The 23,097-nt window shown below is 41.0% G+C and overlaps 1 protein-coding gene across 3 annotated transcripts in view; it reads left to right on the forward strand.

The window, feature by feature from the left end:
* Positions 1-23,097, forward strand: part of prmt3 (protein arginine methyltransferase 3) — a 56,736-nt gene that overhangs the window by 10,474 nt on the left and 23,165 nt on the right. For all 3 annotated transcript variants that reach the window (XM_030079875.1, XM_030079858.1, XM_030079867.1), the window contains exons 10-12: positions 583-682; positions 14,055-14,133; positions 22,232-22,419. In XM_030079875.1, coding sequence (XP_029935735.1) covers positions 583-682; positions 14,055-14,133; positions 22,232-22,419 — 367 coding nt within the window. The remainder of the gene's footprint in view (positions 1-582; positions 683-14,054; positions 14,134-22,231; positions 22,420-23,097) is intronic.

Consider the following 23,097-nt stretch of genomic DNA (forward strand, 5'->3'; position numbering starts at 1 on the left):
ATTTAATAAAGGCATATTGTGCCCCATACTGAAAATGCGATTATCTACCCACTCCTGTGTCAGAGGTGAGTAAGCTCCACTGCAGTTTGTCTGTGGGGGCTAACGTGTGTACTACCAAACACACAGTAAATCAGCCCTTAAAGATGCATTTCGGTCTTCACCCAAACTATAGAAGTCAATGGGGCTAGGTTTGTAAAGCTCCAAAAAAAAAAAAAAAAAAAAAAAAAACAACTCATGCAGCATAATTCAAGGGCAGAAACTGTCTTAAGGTTGTGCTTTAGCAGTGAACAGCAGAGGTTGAATGTATTTTATTTCTATTACTAGTTTGTACATATAACTTTACTGTTTGACTGGGGGGGGGGGGGGGGGGGGGGGGGGGGCAGAATTTCTTCTACCAAGACAATCAAAATTCTTTACTATAATTATGTTTCTCACGGTTCATAGTATACACTGTATTGTGCAGTGGCTGTGTGCCACAGTGAAACTACAGCATCCATTGGTGACCGTTGATTTTAACATGAAAGTGACTTTGATGCTCCACAAGTTGCATTTCTAAGTCTCACTCTGGCACGGTACCCGCAGGTCCAACCAGTTAGAGGACAGGATCACTCTCATCAAAGGCCGCATAGAGGACATCAACCTCCCAGTGGAAAAGGTGGACATCATCATCTCAGAGTGGATGGTCAGTATAGACACAGACATACATAGATGTAAATTCACAGCACTGCAGTGAAGGAAGCACTCACAGTATTATGAGTCAAACAGCAAAAAAAAAAAAATCACTATTACGACAGAGAAAGTAATTACAGTGACCCAGAAACTGTAATTTGAATGGTAAATTGAAAGGTGAGATTACATCAGTGGACATGGTGACAAGGAACACAAACCTATTTCAGGCCTATATGACAAGGGGGTAATTTGAAATCAGTGACTTTTGGATAAAGAGAAACTTTTTTCTGATTTTGTGTCATGAAAAAAAAATGGTTCTAACTTTCAGGCAAGGACAACTTTTAACAGATAAAGCTTTTGAAACCTCAGTTACCACCTTAATAAAAATGTTGTAATCAGGTAAAGATCCAATCTGGAATTTGCGTCTGTGTCCCATCTTGAATTGTTGGGATAGGCTTCGTCCACATATTGATTTGCTGGGTTGAGGATTTGTTGAGAGCTGCCCTGGGACCTTAGTGCAGAATGAACAAGTGCTCTGTGGATGTAGGTGAAAACCACACTAGTTCCCAACACATTGGTGGAACGTCTTTAACCTGTTCTTGCCCTGTAAATTAAAGTTATTTTAATTTCTTAAGAGACTTGAGTCTCTTGGCCACGTTTTGTGACTATGAGCCACTGACTTTTCTGGATCTTACTGTATATTTTACAAAGGCTTCCCATCCTTTGGCTTTTTCTGAGTTTGTTCAGTGAGATTTTGACAGAAAGATGGACATTATGTGAGAGTTACACAGGAGCCTTTTGTATTTTTTAAGCTGTAAAAACGTTTGTGTGTAATGTGTAAGCATTGAGAAATGCTTTTTTCTTTCTGTCTATGGTGTAACTCAAGAACATATGCATATATTCAAACTGTAGATGGTCAAATTAATCTTGGATTGGACCTTTACCAGCCAATGAGCTTGCAGAGTCCAAGGTGCCAGCAGCACTGAGGCATGTTTTAAACATGGCCTAACAGGGGCTAAACTTGACTATGAGCTCCCCTGAATACCTAACCAGGAAGAGCAGTCTTCCTTAGCCTTGATGCCCATTTATCAGGGAGATTCTCCATAGTGATACAGGCGCGACAGCCAAAGTTGAACGCACCGCTGAAGTCATCCTAATTCATGAGCATCCCGTATCTGTCCCCCCTCCACCTCGCCCATCCATTGCGAAACCCCAGGGTCATGAGCAGGGGTCAGCAGCCAGAGCCTTCTCATCCTCTTGCTGGGGAAATTGAAATTCGGTGGGTGACGTGCCGGTGGAACGGTGAAGGATAGGGGGCGTAATGTCTGATGACACCAGCTCACGGAGCGCTAATAAATCTAAGAATTCTCCAGTCACTTCTCATCACAGCAGCGATGGCAGACATTTCTCAGGGTGCCCAGGGCTTTAAAGGCTGCCCTCCAATCTGCCTGTATAAAATGGAAAAATGACAGTTGTCAAGGCAGTAGACTTTTGGCCCAGTGTAAATGGCTGTAGTTTGGATTGAATGTGTAAAGCTGGCATAGCCAGCAACTGTCTTACAGCTATGCCAAAGAGATTCTGTAGAAGTCATTGCTTTAGGATGTAACTTAAAATTTTTCATAAAGCTGTTTCAGAAGTCCTTTTTCTGTATATTTGTCATTAATCACTGTATAGGCTTGTATCAGCAAGTTTTTTAAAAATCAAAATAAAATTAAAAAATAATATTTTATCTTGCTAGCTAATCTTTCATCTCATCATGTACACCAGTATAACAAAAAAATGTATTTTTAGTAGTAATGTTATGGCATGCTATAAACATAATAGCATCCTAGCAAACCTATTAAGACCCATGGTTGGCGGCATGGATTTTGCCAAAAACCTGTGCAGACCTCAGTCAGATAACTGATAAATCAGACAGGCACACAAGACCTGTGGGGCATGAAAGCAAGCATAGGTCAGTGAATCAGTACACAGTTTTACAGTCAGTGGTGTTGGGTGCCTGTATAACCACATACAGCCACACAGTCTTATAATGTTAACATAGTCAAACACACATCAGCCCCCACACATGCATGCATGCCAACCTGTGCCGTGAAGCTGGCGCTCCACTCATGAATGCAATAACCAACAAGACTCCTTACAACACAAGCTCTGAAATAGTCCAGTTAGCCATTGAATCCATATCCAGTCCTGTTAAAATGTAATGCAGTTCAAATGGTAGCTAGCTATGACAGATGACGACAGAATGTCCAGTGTCCAAAAACTCAATAATCAGTGTCACACCACGTCTTGGTTTTGCTGAAACTCTTTTCAGTAATGCTCAAACGGTGCTGAGGAACATAGGCTGGAAATAAAGCAGACAGGCCACTAGCTTTTAAAACTCCTGGGAGCCACATCGACTCAGAGCGGCCCGGGGGTGGATTCAGAGACAGTACAAACAGGCCACGGTGCCCTTGCTGGTGTTGTTTGCCTCATAAGAGAAGAAGCCATTGCACTATCATGCCCTTGCTATTTAAAAGTATTAATATAATAAAATATAAAAACATTTATTTTATATTATATTATTTTATATTATTATATATTATTTTTTATGGATTGAAAAGATAGACGATGTAAAGCAAATGCTGTTTGCAAGGCCTGAGCAGAAAGCAAGATGTGTCTTACAAAACAGAAGGATATCTCAAATACCTGGTACATGCAGATATCTCAAAATATTAGTTGCAGATGTCTCAAAAGTAATGAGCTTTGACTTGGCAAAGTGACGTTGCACATATCATGAATGAGTATCCAGTCTAGCTGATAAATGTTAAAATGGCTTGCCATAATTTAAAGTCAGTCTAACATGACCTCATAGTTTAAATAAAATCTAGCGGTCCTTACCTTTAACATTGCCAGAACACAGAGAGTGTATAAAGAATTAATCTGGCAGAGTCATTTTAGAAAGTGAAAACTACTTACCCAATTCAGGTTGTTGAGCAAGAGAAGCAACACATTATATCAGAGAAGTTCAGCTGTCAAATTGTCGGAGCAGACAGAAAGACAATGGTTACAGGGCTAATAGACAGAGATGGGTGATAAATGTGCTGCGTCTTCAGTGGTTGTGGAGGGGAAGGGGGCAGATGAGTGGCTGTCTGTTGTGGCAATGTTTGAGAGACTGCCTTTTGCAGCTCCACTGTCATTTCATAACTCACAACATTGATCGCTCTTCTCTCTTAGCACGCTACAAAACAAACAGGCCGGTGCAGATAGGAGACTGGGGGCTGTGGGGGAGTTACCGAAAGGCTAAATAAAGACTGCCATTCCAAGATCAATCATAGGTGATGGGCCTGCTAGCCTGATAGTGTTTAACGGGAGACTTTAGGACATAAGAGACCATTGTCCATTGGGAGTTGTCTTCAACAAACTTTGTAGCTCGATTTTCCCACATAATATTGGAGTCAACTTTCTCGCTTTCCATCTAGCTTTGTGCGGGCATCAGACTGTAAACCAGACTTGCACTTGCACAACATCATGTAATGTCATTTCCATCACAGCTACAATGGAGTTTGACTGCAGAAACTTTATCAGCTATCAAAACAGTCAGGTAAATGTCAGGTTTTCATGTCAGTCCTCCAGAATCAAAGAGCCAGGGCTTCTATAACAGCCATTGTGCACGGATGTTCAACAATTACACACAGAGGGATTCATCACAGAAGAACTCGAGTTGCCAGTTTCTCCAATCACAGTAGCTTCACTAGAACAGAATGCAAAGCAGCCACAAAACAAGTTGTGGTTTGAGTAACACTCTTGCATTTACTGGTATTACCACCACTGCTGCTTTAAGTTGAAGACAACGAAGAAGGCTGAGGGATAGGGGGTACACCAAAAATTTGAGTTATTAATGCATCGTCACAAGCACAGATTGTTGATAGATAACAATAGAAGGATTTTAGGGGGGATATCTCTGTTACGAACTACCTTGAGTCTAACTGTGAACTGGTTTCATACTGTACATTTTCTCCTCGATAGCAGTGTGTGTTTGGAGAGGAAGGCCAGTGTCTCTGAGTAGTGAGCCTATTGAGGAAATAGGAAGAGGCAAATTCACCTTGGAAGACTCTGCCAGAATGGCAAATTGTTCCACGGAAGCCATGAGCGGTCAATCTGTTTCATTAAATGTGAAAGGAGTCCTGAACCTGCAGAATGTCAAGAGTCTTGTTTGACTTCTCTGTTGTGGGGGATTTGGTGCATCGCTGGCATTTTACCTTGAGGTGGACGTAGTTTGGCGAAACAATGAGAATCACAGGCATATGTACTGTCTCTCTTTCTTTCTCTCTCTCTCTCTTTCTCTCTCTCTCTGTCTGTCTCTGTCTCTCTCTCTCTCTCTCAGTCACACACACACACACACACACAGAAACAGAATCACTGTGTGTGGTGGAGGTGTGCAGTCAAATTAATGGCAGCCTTTCCTCTCAAGCCTCATTATCAGTGCTTGGAGTCTCACCTGCCCAAGCAGAGGGCGGTAGTCATCAGTCATCCTGTCCTCCAGTCTGACTGACTGTCAGTCACACACGCACACACACACACACACACACACACACACACACACACAAACACACAAACACACGGACAGAGACTCAGATGCAGGGAAATATATGCACACACGCTTGCACACACATTGACAGTGCCACAGGTGTGTCCATGTTCTAATGAGGATTTATTGGCTACTTTTACCCGCCTCAGTTCTGCGTACTTCAGGAAATAGTTTTCAGCCAGCTGCTTGTTTAACAAAACTCCCAATGCATTATCCACATATCATTCTTTGTAATATCCCAGGTTTTTGATTGATGTACATTCCAATAATACATTTTGCTGCTGCTTGCTGGACATTAACATTGTCTGAGGAAAATACTGGCATTTATTGAACGAATAGCTTATCTCTGTCATTTCTCCATAGCTGCAGGTCTACCTGCATGTTTCAGTGGATACAGTGTGTGCATAATGCACAATGAAATAATTTATGCATTCTGTTACATTCTTGTAGTTGGTTTGTTTAGGTTCTCATTGCCAAATTACAGGCCAAGCAAAGCTTATAAATCAAAGTCACATTGAGTCACAAGCTGCTTGTTTATCGGACAGAAACTTGGTAACCTAACATCCCATCATGTCACAGTTTTTGACAGTGGTCAGAGTCTAAACAAATTTGTTTCCAGTTTCTGAAGCTTTGGTGAAACATGATGGACTTAACTGTGCTCTTTGCTATAATTTACCCTTGCTGGTCTTGCAAAGAAATAGTTGAATATAAGCAGCTTGAACTCTGTGGCATACCTCTCTGACAGCCATCATCAGCCTAAACCCATAATCCCGCACTGCTCAGTAGACATTATTGTTTTTGGAGAAAAATGGACCCATGTTCCCTGAGAGCGATGACATTAATAACAGCCAGTGACTGCTTTGTCAAGTACCTTTTGAATACAAATATATTGTGATTACTATAGCTCATATTTGGAGTTACAGCTATAAACTTTTATTTCACCCATTATTTACAAAGACAAACATTGTCTTCACATTTTATGCTGCTGCTGACTTACTGAATGACCTTAGAACCAAATGAGTTTTCATTTAAAGGGGCCTTTTACAAAATCCAAGCGGTAAAGCCATGCATTTGGAAATTATGCTGCTGTCCCACCATAGATGAGCATGTAAATATTCCAATAAGGTTACAACATTAAAATCACTAAAATTAGAGATACAAGGTTCTCACTGGACAGTGACATTATACTGTACCTGGTTCAGACCAGTATATTGGGACAATCCTGTTCTATTGCAAAATATTATTATTATTATCTGCTAGTCACTGTTCTTTATGGCTGATATGATCGATATTCCTTCAAAGTGCATAAAACGGTCTGTAAAACCTGTATTCCAATTTTTTTGCACGTTTTAATTATTCATTCAATTTTTCAATAATGTTTTTGGAAAATTAATCATCAAGAAAGTGGATCACCTTGCCTTTTAAAGACCTGCTAACCCTAAAACAACAACAACAAAAAAAACCTTTCTTTCCTGACCACAACTACATGAAAGTAGTCAGAGTCATGAAATAGTCATGGCAATCAAAACTGAAATGTAATTGTCTTTGCACATTTTGAAAATAAATTCTTCATGTAAAGGTCTGGTGTATCCTAGAGACTATTAAGTAAGTTTTATTACTCTGGGTTTCAGTGGAGAGTTTTAGTGTCCCATTATGGTCTACTCTAAATGCTGTTTCAAAAGCTTTTCTACCGTGACAATACTAAAATTCTGGGGAAACACAAATTACAATAAATAATACTGAATACTGGCACAGAATACAGAGTCTTTTGAGGTAAACCATCCTCTCAATGCTTTATCAAAAGTTTTACTGAAATGGGATTGAAGTAAAACAAATAATACATGATGTAATATAGTGTAGTGTATTAATCATTAAACAATATAGTCAACATCTAGTGGGAAAAAAATATTCAAACCAAATTAAAAACATGGTTAATGTAAAAACAACTATTTCAAGTAAACACAAGTGTAATAAAGTGGGTTTTTCAAAAGAGCTTTGAGGGATGCCACAGAGGCGACCAGCCTGATCTCCTCAGGCTAGATCCCTCGGCTATAAAAACGCATCATGTCCTTATCATCGGTTGCATAAGAGCCTCAGCCATTGCTTCTAATGATTTCACAGCTGTGCTATATATTGCTTTCTGTTTATACTGTCTTTCTCCTTATCTCCTTTTTTTTGTGTGGGTTTAATGGAAATTAGGCTGATGCTGGGGCCTGCGCATCCTACACCTACAAAGAATTACATCCCAAAAATCTATTACAGGGATATGTGATATGTTTATGCTAATTTGGTGTCATCTGACTGTAGAATACGATAGAGGAGGCCAGTTCATGTAATGATGCTGCCTTCAGTGTGCAGTGGAGCATGGAAATACTCCTGTGCTACTATCCTCACTCTCACACACACGCATGCATACACACACGCACGCACGCACACACACACCCTGACACTCACGCATGCATGCACACACCATCCCCTTTATTTTGTCTTGGTCCTCCTGGGACTGGAACTGATGATGTTCTGCAGTAATTGAGGAAGACGTGTGTTGAATGCAGAGGGAGAGAGGAGTTACTGGAGGCCAGAGAAAATTGCAAACTGCTGATGCAGATTTTCTTTTTTATGTACAAAAATGTCTCATGGTAGCTGTAATTGACAGCCACTCTCTTCGAAAGTTGATGGACCCAGAAATCTGTAAAATGTAGCATAGCCAGGTTTTTTTCCACTGTGCCTCTAGCATTTGGAGACAGAAAAACATTTCAACAGTAAATAGAAAAGGCCTTTCCATATAGTCTTTAAGAACCGCTTGACAGTAAAAAAAAAAAAAAAAAAAAAAGTATGCTGTTGTACAACATTTCATGTGACTTTAAAGACGCTGACAACTCAGTGAAACAGCTAATGGAAGAAATCCTTTACAAATGTAGCACAGCTGTAAAAGCGTTTATGCCAGTGTATGTTTTTTTGTCTGTGTGCATGGGTGCAATGTGTAGAGGTGTGTGTGTGCATGTGTGTGTGTGTGCGTGGTGGCCCACTCAGGGGAATGTATTTTATATGCTAATTTTGTTAATGTGTATAAGCTGCTCCAGCCCATTCTCATTAGGTTTTCATTAGTCTGTTTTATGGAAATGTACTCTGACTATACTGCAGCGCATAGCCTACACCAGTCTGGCTGTCTCACAAGAAACTAAGCTGTTTTCTCACACTGATACCTGGCCTGTCTGTCTTATTGAACATGGATGGATGGATGGATTGGTTAAAGTGGTATCAAACTTTAACAAGTAATTTAATCCAGTATTGAGTCTTTAATCTCATTTTCTTTAAAGCAAGTGAAAAGAAAAGATAAAGTGAAGTGAGATAAAGGAGAAAGGCGATAATTTTGGTTGTTTCGAGTGCAGTTAAGTAACTAAATCTTTCAATTAGGCGGATCACTCTGGTAGTATCAAGATCATGTTGTTGATTAAAGAATGGGCCAGAGGGTGGGTAGTGTTCTCTTCCAGAACAGTGTAAGGGCCCCAAAGTCAGTTTTGAAAGTCAGAAATCCCAGCGCCAGGCCAATTAATCATTGAATTATTTAGTACAAATCAACAACCTCATCAACCATGATAAATTATTATATATCATAGAGAGATGATACATTTGAAAAACAGATGTACTTCACCAATTGGTGTAAATGGGAGCTTTCTAACTAAAGGGGAAATATGCAAACCCAAATATGATACCTAAGACACCACTGTTATGATTTTTAGAAAACCTCACCCGGAGGGATGCATTTTGGCACTGTGCCCTGGCTTGAAAAAAATACACTGACTGGCCTGATGGAGGGTGCTAGCCAATAATTAAAACCAATATTTATAACTTTGTAATCCTCTAGCTGCAACAAAGGAAATGCATTTTGAAGCTACACCTGCGTCTTTACAAATTTTCCCTGATTGACCTGATAGATGCACAGTTTTTAGACTTAAAAAGTAACCATTCTAATTCTGACTAATGTAGAGGGATGTGGGTTGCTGCACGTTAATGATGGTCAAAATGTTACGTTGCATGCTTTTTGTTTGTCTCATACATAAGATCTCTCACTGAAGTTATCTTAGATTAACCTCTGCTTCAGAGTTTAGCTGTTTTGCCTCATTTTCCTCACACCACAGTCTAGTGGTGTAGAGGTGGCATCTGTATTTTTTGTGTTTGATAATTCACATTGAGAATGTGTAACTGAAGTGGGTGGCAATATACAGTAGAGAGGTCATGGAAGACCAGTAGGGGTGGCAGTAATCCTGGAGCATCATCCAAGATAAAGTAAGGCACAAGTCTGCTTTCTGGCTTTACTCTCTCTCTCGCTCTCTCTCCCCCTCTCATATCCTCTTTCCTTCAAGTGAGGCAGTGTCCCGTGAAATTGGGCTCTAAATTACGAGGCCGCGGTACGCTGTGTGAGGGTTTTAAAAACGACCTGGTCCAACGCTAAGGACATCGACTGGACCGCAGCAGTCTGCAGACGATCTTTGTGTCTGACTCGCAAAGAAACCAGTTCACTGTCACAGAAGCACAGAGAATGTATCTCGTCCTTACTGTAGGAGGATGAGTCAGTTATATCACCGTCATCGCAAGTCATCATTATCAGCTCATGTCCATGGCAGAGATTGTGGCGATTGGAGTCAGAGTTATAAATCGGGCTGGCTCCTTGTTTGTCTGCCTCTTGCTCTCCTCTCTCTCCAATGAAAGGTTGTCTTATGTGAATAATACGGCTCTTATCTCACTCATTACTATTCAGAGGGCTACAGCGTTCTCTCTATATCTTTCTGCCTCACTCTCATCCTGCTCATCATCTCTGCTCGCTGTGTTCTTCACATTTAGTGCCCTCAACTCCCACCTCCACCAGCCCCACCCTCCCTCACACACACACACACACACACACACACAAACACACCTCCATCCAGTCTTCATCCTCTGTTCTGGCCCTCACCTCTCCTCCTCCCTCTGCTCTTATTTTGAAGAGCAGTAGTAGAGTTGGTTTTCCCTCACAATTTTATTTTTAGCCATTGACGTTAATACCTATGAATTATGAGGAGTCTAAACGCACCAGTGTATTTGTCAAACTGAACTGAAGCTATATGACTTTCTGTTCTGCTGTAGGCCTGCTTTAGCTACCAAGAGTCGTGGCCGTGGCATCCACACGGCCTAACATAGTAGCTGCTAGCACACCAGTTAGACCATCAATTACGGACTAAAATCCTTGATTCCGCGGGCTACAATCCTTGATTATGTGATTAATATGCGGGTTTTTAATGTCATTTTATGCGGTGAAATTGCGGGAAGTTGCGAAGTATGCGAATAGTTGTGAAATATGCGAAAAGATGCGAAATATGCGGGAACTGAAAAAAGGTGATTCTTCTTCCACACCCTGTTACTAGGCTACTACTGAATGAAAAAGACCAATTTTAAAGATATCCTATGATAAACAGGCATACTAGAAGCAAGCTACATCACAGAAAGTGTTGGTAATGTTTAATTTATTTTATTTTATCAACTTAAGCATGGCTTAAACATTCCTCAATCATAAATTGCGGGTAGAACAAACCATCTGGGGTCCATTTCACGAAGCAGGTTCAACAAACTCTGAGTCTTACCCCAAACTCTGAGTTGATCTACTCTGAGATAGGAAACTCTGATTTTTCGGTTCCAGAACAGCTGATTTGAGTTAGTTTAATCACCTGGAGTTAAGCGCGTGCACCACAGCTCTAAAAAGACAGTGTCAATGTAGCCTCGATTTGACGAGTCACCATGGCAACGGGGAAGCGTCGGACTGCGTTTTTCACCCAGCTGATTTGGAAATCTCAATGGATTCATACAGCGAGTCTGAACATGTTTTTAAGTGCAACACCGCTGCAGCGGCAAAGGAGAGGGAGACGGCGTGGGAGAACACTGCTGCTCGGGTCAGTGCGTAAGTTTAAATGTAGTCCGCCGCAATCAAATATTACAGGGGAAAACTGCTTGAATAGTTGCCTATTAATTTATTTCATTTAGGTGCAATGCCGCGGGGAAGAAGCGCACTTGGCAGCAGCTTAAGATGAAATTAAAAACATTCTTCAAACAGGTAGGCTAAGACCTCGGCATAAACATCTATGCGCGGTCTTATCTCCCGACGAATATTTAATTCTCTGCGCAGCGGGATCGTTATCGAAAGGACATGCCATGTTCGTGAAAAAATGTCGCCACCTAACTACTAATGGCCTACTGACTGTTTTTTAATTATTAATAACAGGCGGCAGAACTAATATGCCACGCCAAAACTCGCCTGCTGACTGAATGAATGAGGAAGTTAAATACCGTGTGTGGCTGAAAGAGGGCGGACGGACACAGGGAGAAACTCGAGGTTTCATGAGAAAAACCTGGTCCCAACCAGGTTAGTTTCATGGAGTCTGTTACTGCGGTAACTGACCGAGAGCTTATGTTACCCTCTGTGAAACGGAAAACTAAAAGTTTCCCTCATTTCAGGTTTAACAGACTCAGAGTTTTCATTAAACCTGCTTTGTGAAACGGACCCCTGCTACAATGTTTCCAAAAACAGTTTAAACTCAACTGTTGAACATCAACTCTAAACTCTAAAAATAACAGCTCTCAATGAGCCAAACCTAGAGGTCTAAATAGTTTAAGAGCCTTACTGCACCATTTGTGGGAACCTTGTTCAGTGCAATATCATCTTTTCTCTCTCCTGTGGACGCCGTTTCCATTAGCTCGTTGTTGTTGTGTTGCGTTGTCTTGTGTTGTGAATGCGCGAGCTGATGACGTCGGGCCGGGCGTCGCATATAAATTAACATCACAACCCCATTTATTTACTTTAGTTATAGTTTCTCATTTTATGCGGAAATTGTGAAATCAAGCGGGACCCGCATATTTCGGAAATATGCGAAATATGCGGGAATTAGGTGCCCTTTTGGAAAATAATTGACCCCCGCATAATCAGCGACATTTTGGTGATTTATGCGGGAATCGCATATTATCGCGTTTTTCTGGAGGGTCTGTTAAACCCACAGCAAGATCCCCATCATGAGAATGCATGTACATGGCTAAAACCACAGTTATGGATGTTCACCCAGTGTATATATCTTGTCTTGGGCTTCAGCAAGCCCAAGCAGCACTTGATTTACCTATCCCATGTGAGCACTGGTGCCATTTCACTGTTGAGAACGTATATCACAGGTTGGCATGCTAAGCCAACCTGGGCAGCTCGGGCCCATTACTGGTAACAGCTGCCATACCAGCCTTTGACTGTGTGGATATGAAGGAGAATTTACCACATACCCCTGTTGAACCCCAGGTAGCCTCTCAGCAGCACCCCACCCAGAAGTTGTCTGTGTTTTCCTCTGGCCCCACCATGCCCTCTAAGGCTGACTGCCTTCAGTCCTCCCTGACTGATGGCTGGCATCTGCAAAGTGAGTCAACAATATCAGTGCATTTTCAGTGCACCCTGACAGCGTTCAGTTCGCTGCAGGAGACACACGAGTGTATGCTATGACCTAATCTGGCTTTTGTACCAATGAACCCCACTTTGGGTGGTCTCCCTCTTGAGCTGTCAGCCACGTCCCCCTTCTATTCTCCTCAGGGGTTGCATATACTATGCCCAATGTGTGCATTATGCATCTGCATGGATAAAACAGAGGGGTTTAGGAAGACAGGTCACTTGGTGGTGTCATGGACGTAACCACATACTGGCAAGCCTTTCACAAAACAAGACCCTCCTCATCAGATTGTTGGGGCCATTTCTTTTGCCTACAGCAGCAAGGAGCTTTGGGCCCCAGCTACCTATGGACGACGTGTCTATCCAACACATACATTTGGCGGCCAGTTGGACTCATATACCTTTGGAAGATTATATATATTGGCCTTCTTTGGTGCATGCTGATTGTGGGCGTCTTTGAGGGTTGTGGAGTGTCAGCCTAATTACTGGCAGTCAGTCTTCAGGATAAGCTTGTGTGGCAATCCAGGAGTCAGTATATCTACATAGTGAGTGAATATTTGAAAGAGAACTTAAGGTTACAGGCATTACCCCAGTTCTCTGATAACATGACTGAAGTATCTCACCACACCACCCTCCTTGCATGAAGCGAGGCAGAAGTGTCCTTATTTTGAATGAGCTGATGACAAAACATCCTTTCTTTTTGTTGGGAGAAGTTGTCCCCGCTCTTGACTCCCAACCAGCAGGGGCTGGTGAATGTTATCAGAGAACTGGATTTACCTCTGTAACCTGAAGTTGTAGTAAATAAAATACACAAATTGATTCTACCCCACCTCAAAGTGTTGTCCTAGACTGAGATGTGCCCTCCCAACCTGCTCAACCATAGAGCACATAAATATAACATTGCCGGGGCCAAAATGTAAGCACAGCACAGGGGAGATCTTGTTCTGATTTGTCAGATTTGGAGAGGTGAGGGTCCACTAGATATTAGTTGGTTTGAGGATTGGAGGAAAAAAAGAACATCAAAAAACAAAGCCATTTGTCAGCAGTATCTGTCACTCAAATCGAAGCCAACAAGATGTGGACAAAACTCGATTTCAGCATTAATGGAATAATACCATGGTTAATGTGCTGTCTACTGGAGTGAAACACAAGGTCAGAGCAGGGTCAGACCTCAGCCTTTGGGATGGGGTTAGACCACGTGGGGACAGTGCTCAGTTCTCAGTCACAGCTATTTCAGATTTTCAGAGTTGTGATGTTGAATTACAAAATCGCTGATTTGTCATCATCAATTTTTGTGCTTCTTTCCTTCCATGCAATTGTTAACTACCTTCAGTTGGAAAGTAATGTTTTTTCCTCCTCCCTCAGGGCTACTTCCTGCTCTTTGAGTCCATGCTGGACTCCGTCCTTTATGCCAGAGACCTCTACCTGGCTGACGGGGGATCAGGTAGGTTATGCTCTCTCTTGTCAGTTCACACATCCTCACCACAAACTGCAGATAACACAAGGGATAGCTACATTCTGTGTGTTACAGTCTCTGTGTTGGTAGTTGTCAGGATTAGGGTTAGTTCTTTTATTGGAGTGATATTGGGCTTCTGTTAAATATCAGATAGAGAATGTTCCTCCCTGACCACAGTTACGGAAAAAGCAATTTCTAAAAACCGTCACTGATTTCATTTTCTTTGCACAATGTTTTTTTTTTTTTATAATGTAGTTGTTCAGTGATATTTTTGTAAATTAATTTTTCATCTAAAGGCTATAATGCAATATCCCAAAGTTCCCTCTGCCACTGAAATAGCAGGGGTGTGAAGGGCTGGGTAGTGACAGCTGGTTCTGAATTGGAAATTGGGGGTGGGTCATTTTTTTTTTAACTATAAACCTAAAGTAGCCAAATCTGTGATGGTTGTAATAGCTTGTAGCTTGTAATGGAGAGGCATGTATTTTAAAGGGATCGTAAACCCAGTTAAAAACAAGATTTTCTTATTTATCAGTATTCTTTAGTGCTGTCTTCATCATTCATTTCAGATTTGAGCGTTCCTAAAAGTCAATAACTAATAAAATGGACTTCTAGAGCATTTTCTACAGTAATCCTTTCCAGCAAGGCTTGGTGGGCTTAGGCAGAACTGTGAGGGTTCTGCCTGCTAATCTGGGAGGTGCCAGAGTAGGGTAACAAATAGCTGAGGGAGAACAGTCGGGTCGGTGGGGAGGCTCAGTGAGCATGTTGTGAACAGCCAACCCGCCTCTCGGTTCTACACACAGCTGTTTTAAAGACAACATGTCTCTTGTGTGGCTGGTCTGACGGATGGGCGAAGCAGCAGAATGCATACACACACACACACACACACACACACACACACATGCACACAGGGTTCAATTCTCAGTTTTATTCACACCATTTTTAGCTAAATTTGATATTAGATATCTTTCATAGATCAATTAAAGGTGTCCCATCAAAATACTGTGTGTGTGTGTGTGTGTGTGTGTGTGTGTGTGTGTGTGTGTGTGTGTGTGTGTTTCTTGGGCCAGCCTATCCCTGCTGCTGAATAGGTTTAATGGCTTGTGCCAAACGTGACCTGACATAGGATGGTTCCACCACACTGCCTTTAGTGGCTCCTTGGGACATGAGGGAGAGGTCACACCTGCACACTTGCACACGCGCGCACACACACACACACACACCTAGATGGAAAGGTGGAATGACAGCACCTAGAGAGACAGATCAGTTAGTGAAGGAGATTGGATGGACAAAGGTGTGACCTGAGTGCCACAGGACATGGCAGGTCAGAGAACACCGTATGGTTTCTTATAAGCCGTTAACCCTGACACACTCACCATGGGCTGTTCAGACTGGATCAGCTGCTGCCCCAGCTGTCAAGTAAGCAAAAACAGTATGATCAGAAAACACAAAAATAGTCGCACATGGCACTAACGCTGTCCAAGAGTTTATGGATTATCAAATCTGTGATTGTACGCTTCAGTAGAGAAACAAAGGCTAGGAACTCTCAGAATTTCAAATCACAGTGTCAAGGATTTGATCAGTGTTTAATGGGATTAAAGTGGTATATCAAATCACAAAATCACAAATCACAAAACTGTTGAAAATTGCACAAACACTACATGTATTGTTTCATGAAATCCTTATGCATTGGTTTTAATGCAGTGGTATTCTATGAAGGTAAAGTGAGTTCAACTGTGAAATGACCATTGATTATATGACATACTCACCACATTGTAATTTAAGTAAAGTTCAAAATGTACATGATAGCTGAGTTATAAATGGAGTGGAACTGAATGGCATACAACTACCAGATATTTTATAACACAATTTTTTTGTAAGGATAGGCTCTTTTTTGTTTTGTTTTGTTTTTTTTTTACTTGATCACTATACTATAACAATCACTTTGAAGCTGCAATATTATGTGTACTTTAAAGAACGAATGGACTACAAATACAATAGCAGTCAAAGTATTGTCAAAGATGCGAAGTTTGATCAAACATTTGACAAAATACATACAAGGAAGGTTGTGCATACAAGGATAATTAAAGAATGTCTGTGTCAGTTTTGGTAGCTTGTGAATGAAGATGTGGAGATATAGATGTTAATTGAATTAGCAAATTCTGAAAAATGCAGTGATGGTCTTAAGAACTGACCATAGGTTACAGTGTAGCAAAGTTACATTTCAGTAGATGTGCTGAAAAATTCAGCTCTCTACGACCTACAGTGTAATTTATTTTTTGAAGATTGGAATGTGAAATCTTTGAAAAACAAACAAACAAACAAATAAAACAGAATTGTTATAAGTAGCCCACTTGAATCAATCATAACCAAATGTTATGCATCTACTGAGACATGAACCTATATCATGTGTATCGAATTTCAGCCAAATCCATTAAGCTGTTTACATGATTTAAACTTTTTGTGTTTTTGGCCCCCGCCTAGTGATGAAATGTGATGTGTTTGGTTACATTAGCCTCTTGAACAGGCTTGAACAGGTGCCTCAAATTTCAGATTGATATCTTGATGTCTTTGATTTATGGCAAGTGTCATAAAAAAGTGTCATATTCAAATTGTTAATCAAATTTTGGGGAAATGGTATCACACATCAAAAACCTGAAAAAGTAACTTTCTGTGGAACAGTACAGATGTGGTCTGTGTGAAATGTGGTGAAATTTGAAGTACAAAGTACAAATTTACAGCCTTGGAAAAAATGTAGTATTATGGGAAATCTTCCCCAGGGCACAATGGGTGTCTTGAACCAGGGAAACCAGGAAAAATAATTCTAACTAAAATAATTTGGTTGCTAGCACTTACAGCTCAGGAGTCATGGACCGAAACGAAAATATGCTATTATAGCACCACCATCTGGCTCAACTGGTATAATCTTTGTTGCCTGAGTAGTGGGTGACATTTCCAACCTATCTGCAAAGTTTGGTGTCTTTGCTCTGTTGGAAGAATGGAAAGAAAGAATTAAATGTCAAAGGCAGATTTTTAATTTTATTTTTTCTGTTCTCCAAAGATCAGTCCTAATTCCATTCCTGTTTCGCGCTGTTTCTCAACTTAAGCCTATGAGCCCATTTTATTATGATATTTTAAGTGAGTGAGTTTGCGCGTGCGTGTTATTAGTCCAAGTTTTGAACACTGCAGCTGTATATGTGTTTAAGCTACATTAGAAGAGTGTTACAGCAGCTCCCTCATTCTCCCCACTACATTAACCTCCCCTTCATCCTTAAATGTGTCCCCGCTTGCCTGGCACAGCACAGCGTCCAGGGAGAAGGGATCTGTTTCTCCCAGGCCCCCCTCCCACCACCACCTTTCACAGCCGACCAATAGGGGGGATAGAAAGAGCAAGAGTTGGGGGGGGGTTGACAAACGGGCTGTGAGCAGCGAGTCGAGAAGGACGCAGATGTCAAAGCCATGAATCTGGGGACGCCAGCCCCCCCCCCCAGTCTTTCTCTCTTTCTCCATCTATAGCATAGCACCCCCACCCCTTTCAGCACCCATCCCTTGCCTATTCATCTCTCTGTCTCTGTTTCTTATTCACCATGGCTTTTATACAAGGCTGTCTTATTTCTGCCCAATCAGCAACTCTCCCCCCCTCCTCTCACCTGGCCCTCGTAATTACTCACTTGCTTCAGTAATCAGAGCAAAATGAAGTGACATATTCGCTGTTTTTGTGTGTGTGTGTGTGTGTGTGTGTGTGTGTGTATGCGTATGTGTGTTTTTATGTGTATGTGCACTGTCATTAGTGGTGGTGACACCTACAGGGTCACAGGAAAGCTTCAGCTAATAATGAGAGGCCGTGAGTTGCCCATCACTTAGCTGTCACCATCCATTCACACATGTCAAGTTGTAATGAGTTGAGCGCTGCGTGTGTATGAGCACTTGCACCCATAAGGAGATAAAAAGAAATTTTCTTGTGGAAGGCTTTTATTTTTTAAGACCAACTTTTGTATTGGACAGTAGAGTCATGGAAGATAAACGGAATGAGGGAGATAGAGGGGGGAGATTGGCACATGAAACCAATCGTGAGCTGGACTCTGTGGTGTCACACGGCCACAGCCTTCGTGTCGATCTGCCGAGTCACAGAGTGCTCTGAAAGACTTCTTAGATCCAAAGTCTTCAATCTGGTCCTCGGGATCTAGAGCCCTGCTGGTTTTCATTCTGGCCATCAACTCAGTGAAAGACTGTACACATTGTATGACACACGAATCCAGTGAACTGCCTACAGTAGGTAGAAAGCCCTCAGTACTCTGAGTCCTGGGGACCAGAAAGAAGACCACTCTTTCAGGTGATCATAAACAGAGGGCTTTCAGATAATGCACGGGCCTCGACTTGTAGGCACAACATAACTGTATGAATCTATACTCTCAACTTGTATCCTCTTCAGATTTCATTTTCTAGCTCATGTATTGTAGCCTATATTTTGTTATATATAGTATTTAGCCATTATTTGCTCATGTTTATGTCGTCACTTATGAGACCCAGTGTCCATTTCCTTCTTTCCACCAGCTCTGTGCATTATACTGTAGAGCTGTTTTTTTTTTGTTTTGTTTTGTTTCAAGAGGCATATAAAGTCATGTTCTTTAAATGAATCTTCATGCTTTTCATTTATACTTCAGAGTCATCATCTATTGTATCTTCAATGTTTTTTGGTTCGCAAGTGAACCCTTGGGATCTTTATGCCTTGTGTGTTTCAGCCTTATTTTTGAATTTTTTGTGGTTGTTAACATAACATCAGACTGTGGAAGACATAAGAGTGAACAAGAGCACATTTTGCAAAAGGACTCTGGTGTACTTGATTGATGGCAGGCTTTTTGTCACAAAATTTGTTCTTTAATTTTGAATGAAATTACCAGTGACTTTGTTTTGCAGGTATAGATACGTCTATAGGTAGATTTATTTTGTAAATTTTTATAAAAGTACACATTATATTTTAGAATTTAAAGTAAAAAGCAAAAGAACAGCATTTGCAGACCTGAGTTAGTTCATGGCGGTGGGTAGGAGCAAAAGGAGACAAAATGCAAGTTTTCAAGTTATCGTTGTAACCTGCAAAATGTCCAGATTTTTTGAACAAAAGCAGTGAGAAGTTTCACCCAGGGGGCCTGGATTTGATTCCAGCCCGGGTCCTTTGCTGCATGTCACTCCCGTCTCTCTGCCCTGTCTTTCCTGTCTCTATCTACTGTCACTGTCCAGTGAAGTAGAAATGTAGTAAAAATCTTTAACAAAACTCTGTCAAGAGACCTACATCAGGCAAGTTTGATATAGTTCATTCAGTTTATGCTTCATTTTATCTAAGCCCCTTGGCTTATAGGTTGGCTGTGTGTATGGTTAATGTGTTTTTCACAGTGGGAATACTGATGGTTTCAAGCATTTCATCTCTGACTTAATCGCCAAGCATATTAACCATGCAAAGGAATGTATTCAGATGTGAAACATTGTGAGAACACATTAAGACTCATGTTTAATGCTCATTTTAGTACACGTTTAATGTTCATTCAGTCAACTCTTAGATGTAATGTTATGTAATAAGAAGAGCTACAATAGATCATGGTTTTCTAGGCTTACCTCCAAAGCTCTGTCTCCAACAAAAGGTGCAATTTAAGAGACAAAAAGGGGAGCTGGTCCCTGGTGCTGCATATAAATGCAGAGCATACTGTCGGTGAAAAATGAAAGTTCAGATGTTGCTCCCCAGTGACTGGCCAGCCTCTACTGTCTTCTGATGTAAGTCCTCTTTTTTTCAGATGTTGCCGGTTAAATCAGCAAAACCAAAAAAAAAAAAAAAAAAAAAAAAAAAAAAAAAAAAAAACACATGAACAAAAACCCAGACAGAGTAATTTTCAACAACAGTCATCTATCTTAAGCAGTAGAAGAACTCCCAACCATGGAACCATGTGCTCAGTTTTGTCACAGTCTTCAAAACATTCAAATCCTCCGACCTTTGTCAATTCCTAAATCACATGACTGCCTAAAGCTCATGTGTCCAAATCATCTTCCCGGCTTTAGACAGTAATCAGATATGACTTTTTTTTTTTCATGAGAAAATGATATAATGCAGCAGAATTAACAAAAGGAAGGAAAGCAAAACACTAAATAGCCTGTTGGAGAGACTTCATAGAGCTACCTAACCTAATTGGCCTAACCTGCTCACTCCCACTAGCCTTGAATACTCAGTGCATGCAGGGAAACATTCCCCAAAACAGCTTATCCAAAAATAAATAAATGATTGAATTAAAAAAGTAAGAATCCTTGGATAAGCTAAGTTGAAGTCAGTATAGCTGAGTGAGGAGTTGGTGCCAAAACACAATAATAAAATAGACAGTAACATGCAAAATTGCAGTGGGAGATGGCAGCAAAAATTAGGAATTTGATCAGAGACGCTGCCTACATTTTTTTTCTTGTTTCACAGCCTCAGAAAGAATGGCAGCAAGTTATTCTTCACCAATCATTCAGTATGTTTGCAAAGTAGATCAGCGACCACAGTTCTTTGTTTTTAACATAATTCTTGTATCCTAACAAATCAGACATCAGATCTGTTCTAAATAACCCTAGAGCACAGGACGAAAAGTAGGACAAGTCATGGTGTATGCGTTTGTGATGGATACAGTCATTACAACAGCTTCATGAAATGGATGCAAAGCTCCACACCCACAAGATGCAAGGGCATTTTTTTAAGATTATGTTTTTGGCATTTCTTCTTTATTTAATAGTGGCAGTGGAGAGAGACAGGAAAGGCGGGGGAGGGGGCGGGTATGACATGCAGCAAAGGGCCCAGCTCAGAATTGAACTTGGGCTGCTACGGTAAGGACTTGATGCGTGGTATGTGCTCTGTCAGGTTGGATACCCAGATGCCCTGCAAGGTCATCTTCTAATGCTTTCTTATTGTGGAGTCATTAAATTCATTGTTATTAAATAGGTTTCAGCTAAAAGAGTAAAAGTTTAAGAGGCCTTAATTGCCCACTCCTTCCTTCTGATTGCAATGATGATTTATGGTTGTAATTAATATGCTTTTGCTGTAAGGGTGATTTTCCTTGTGATTCACTCATCTCAGACCCTGCGACCTGACAATATTTGTTCACAGTGAAACTATCTTCAGAAATGTAGTGGCCTCAAAAGTTATTTGGCGTGTGATGCATTTGTTTGGTGTCAATATCTGTTAATATCTGACTTCACAAAGTCAAAGGCTTTGCTAATCATTTTCCACTGCAGATAGTACTCCCTCATTGCAAAGCCCCACCAGCGGGCATGTTGTGGGCATGTTGACTAACTTTTCCCCCCTTCACTACTAGAGCCCCACACAAGTGTTATTTAAAAAAAAAAAAAAAAAGTTTCAAATCATGGCAGCTTCACATGAACAATATTAGTGTAACTAGAGGGTTCACTGAAAAAAAAAAATACATGAATAGATTATCAGCTATGACATACGTTTCATTTCACACGTTTCATTTCACGCATTGCATTTCACGTCACATTTTTGTATTGGCTCAGCTCACTTGGAACCTCCATGGAGTTGGTACCAAAATAATATCAGGTACCAGGATTTATCCACAATTTTTTCCCAATAGAAAACCCAAAAAGTGGGAGCCAATACCATGCAATGGAAAAGGGCCGTAAGTGTCCAAACCACCTCAAGTGGCTTCTCCTAGGAGGAACAGTGGCTCAAAACCAATGTCCTTTTGGATCACTGAGCTCCTCACTCTGTTGCGCGGAGTGACGTCAGAGGAGTCTCGTTTTAGCCAAGCCAGAGAAATTTCACCTCAGTTGTTTGTATCACACTGATCAGTGCTGACCAAATCAAGTCAACTGCTTCAGTGTAGACCTACATAAGCTCGCTTGCAATGGTTCATGAGTTTTCCACACAGTCCTCTAAGACCATTGGACTGCAGTAAAGCAGTTGGCAAGATTTTGGTCAGAATCGATTGGTATGTTGGGAAAATTAGATCCTGTTCAAAAATGGCTGGGATTATGCCTTAAGTTTATCACTTAAATTTTAAATAACCATATTTTGAACAACAGTCCATCATATGTGCCTCTGTCTTCTCCCCAGTTTATCCAGACCTTTGTAACATCAGCCTGGCAGCAATAGGAGATGCACAAAAGCATCACGACCGCATTGCATTCTGGGATGACGTTTATGGCTTCAACATGGCATGCATGAAGAAGGCTGTGGTGCCAGAGGCTGTGGTGGAGGTTGTCAAAGCAGACACGCTCATCTCTGAACCCACAACCATAACGGTACTAATACACACACACACACACACACACAGACATGCACACATGCACTCAGTCATTAATCTCTTATGGGTTTTGGAAGGCTAATACCAGTACTGATACTGGAGATTCACATAGGCAATAATTTGTTTTAGTACTCAATATTTCCCAACAATCTGCATTTTGACTACATTTTGAGAGCATCTTGCTTGATTTCCAGTTGAAACAGGATGTTAGGATAGGACATAACCACCACTGTTACATACGCTTATTGGTTTGCCATGAAGTAACCACCACTGATATGCAGTTTCCCAGTAAATAGAAGTTGCTAAAACTTTAATTAACATGACTAGGCAAGCCTACTTTAGCTAGACCACCACTGCAGTGTCAGTGGCTGAAACTGAACAATGGGTATGCACCAGCGTGAAATTTGGCAAGATCAAGCATGGGACAGAGGTGACCTAAAATTGGCTAGGTAGAAAAAGGTAAAAAAAAAAAAAAAAAAAAAAAAAAAAAGCAGAAGCGTGGTGTGGAAGTTTTTTATTTATTTTTATTTATTTATTTATTTATTTTGCTTATGGGAATGTCAATAGACCAATATAACAATGTTGTAAACATTTACCATTAAAATGTGTGTCATTACCCAGCACATCAGCCACTTTGGTTAACCTGCCTAAAACTGTCAGGTTTGTCTGTTAAAGA

The sequence above is a fragment of the Myripristis murdjan genome, chromosome 3, assembly GCF_902150065.1.
Source record: "Myripristis murdjan chromosome 3, fMyrMur1.1, whole genome shotgun sequence".
In the NCBI taxonomy this organism is placed as follows: domain Eukaryota; kingdom Metazoa; phylum Chordata; class Actinopteri; order Holocentriformes; family Holocentridae; genus Myripristis; species Myripristis murdjan.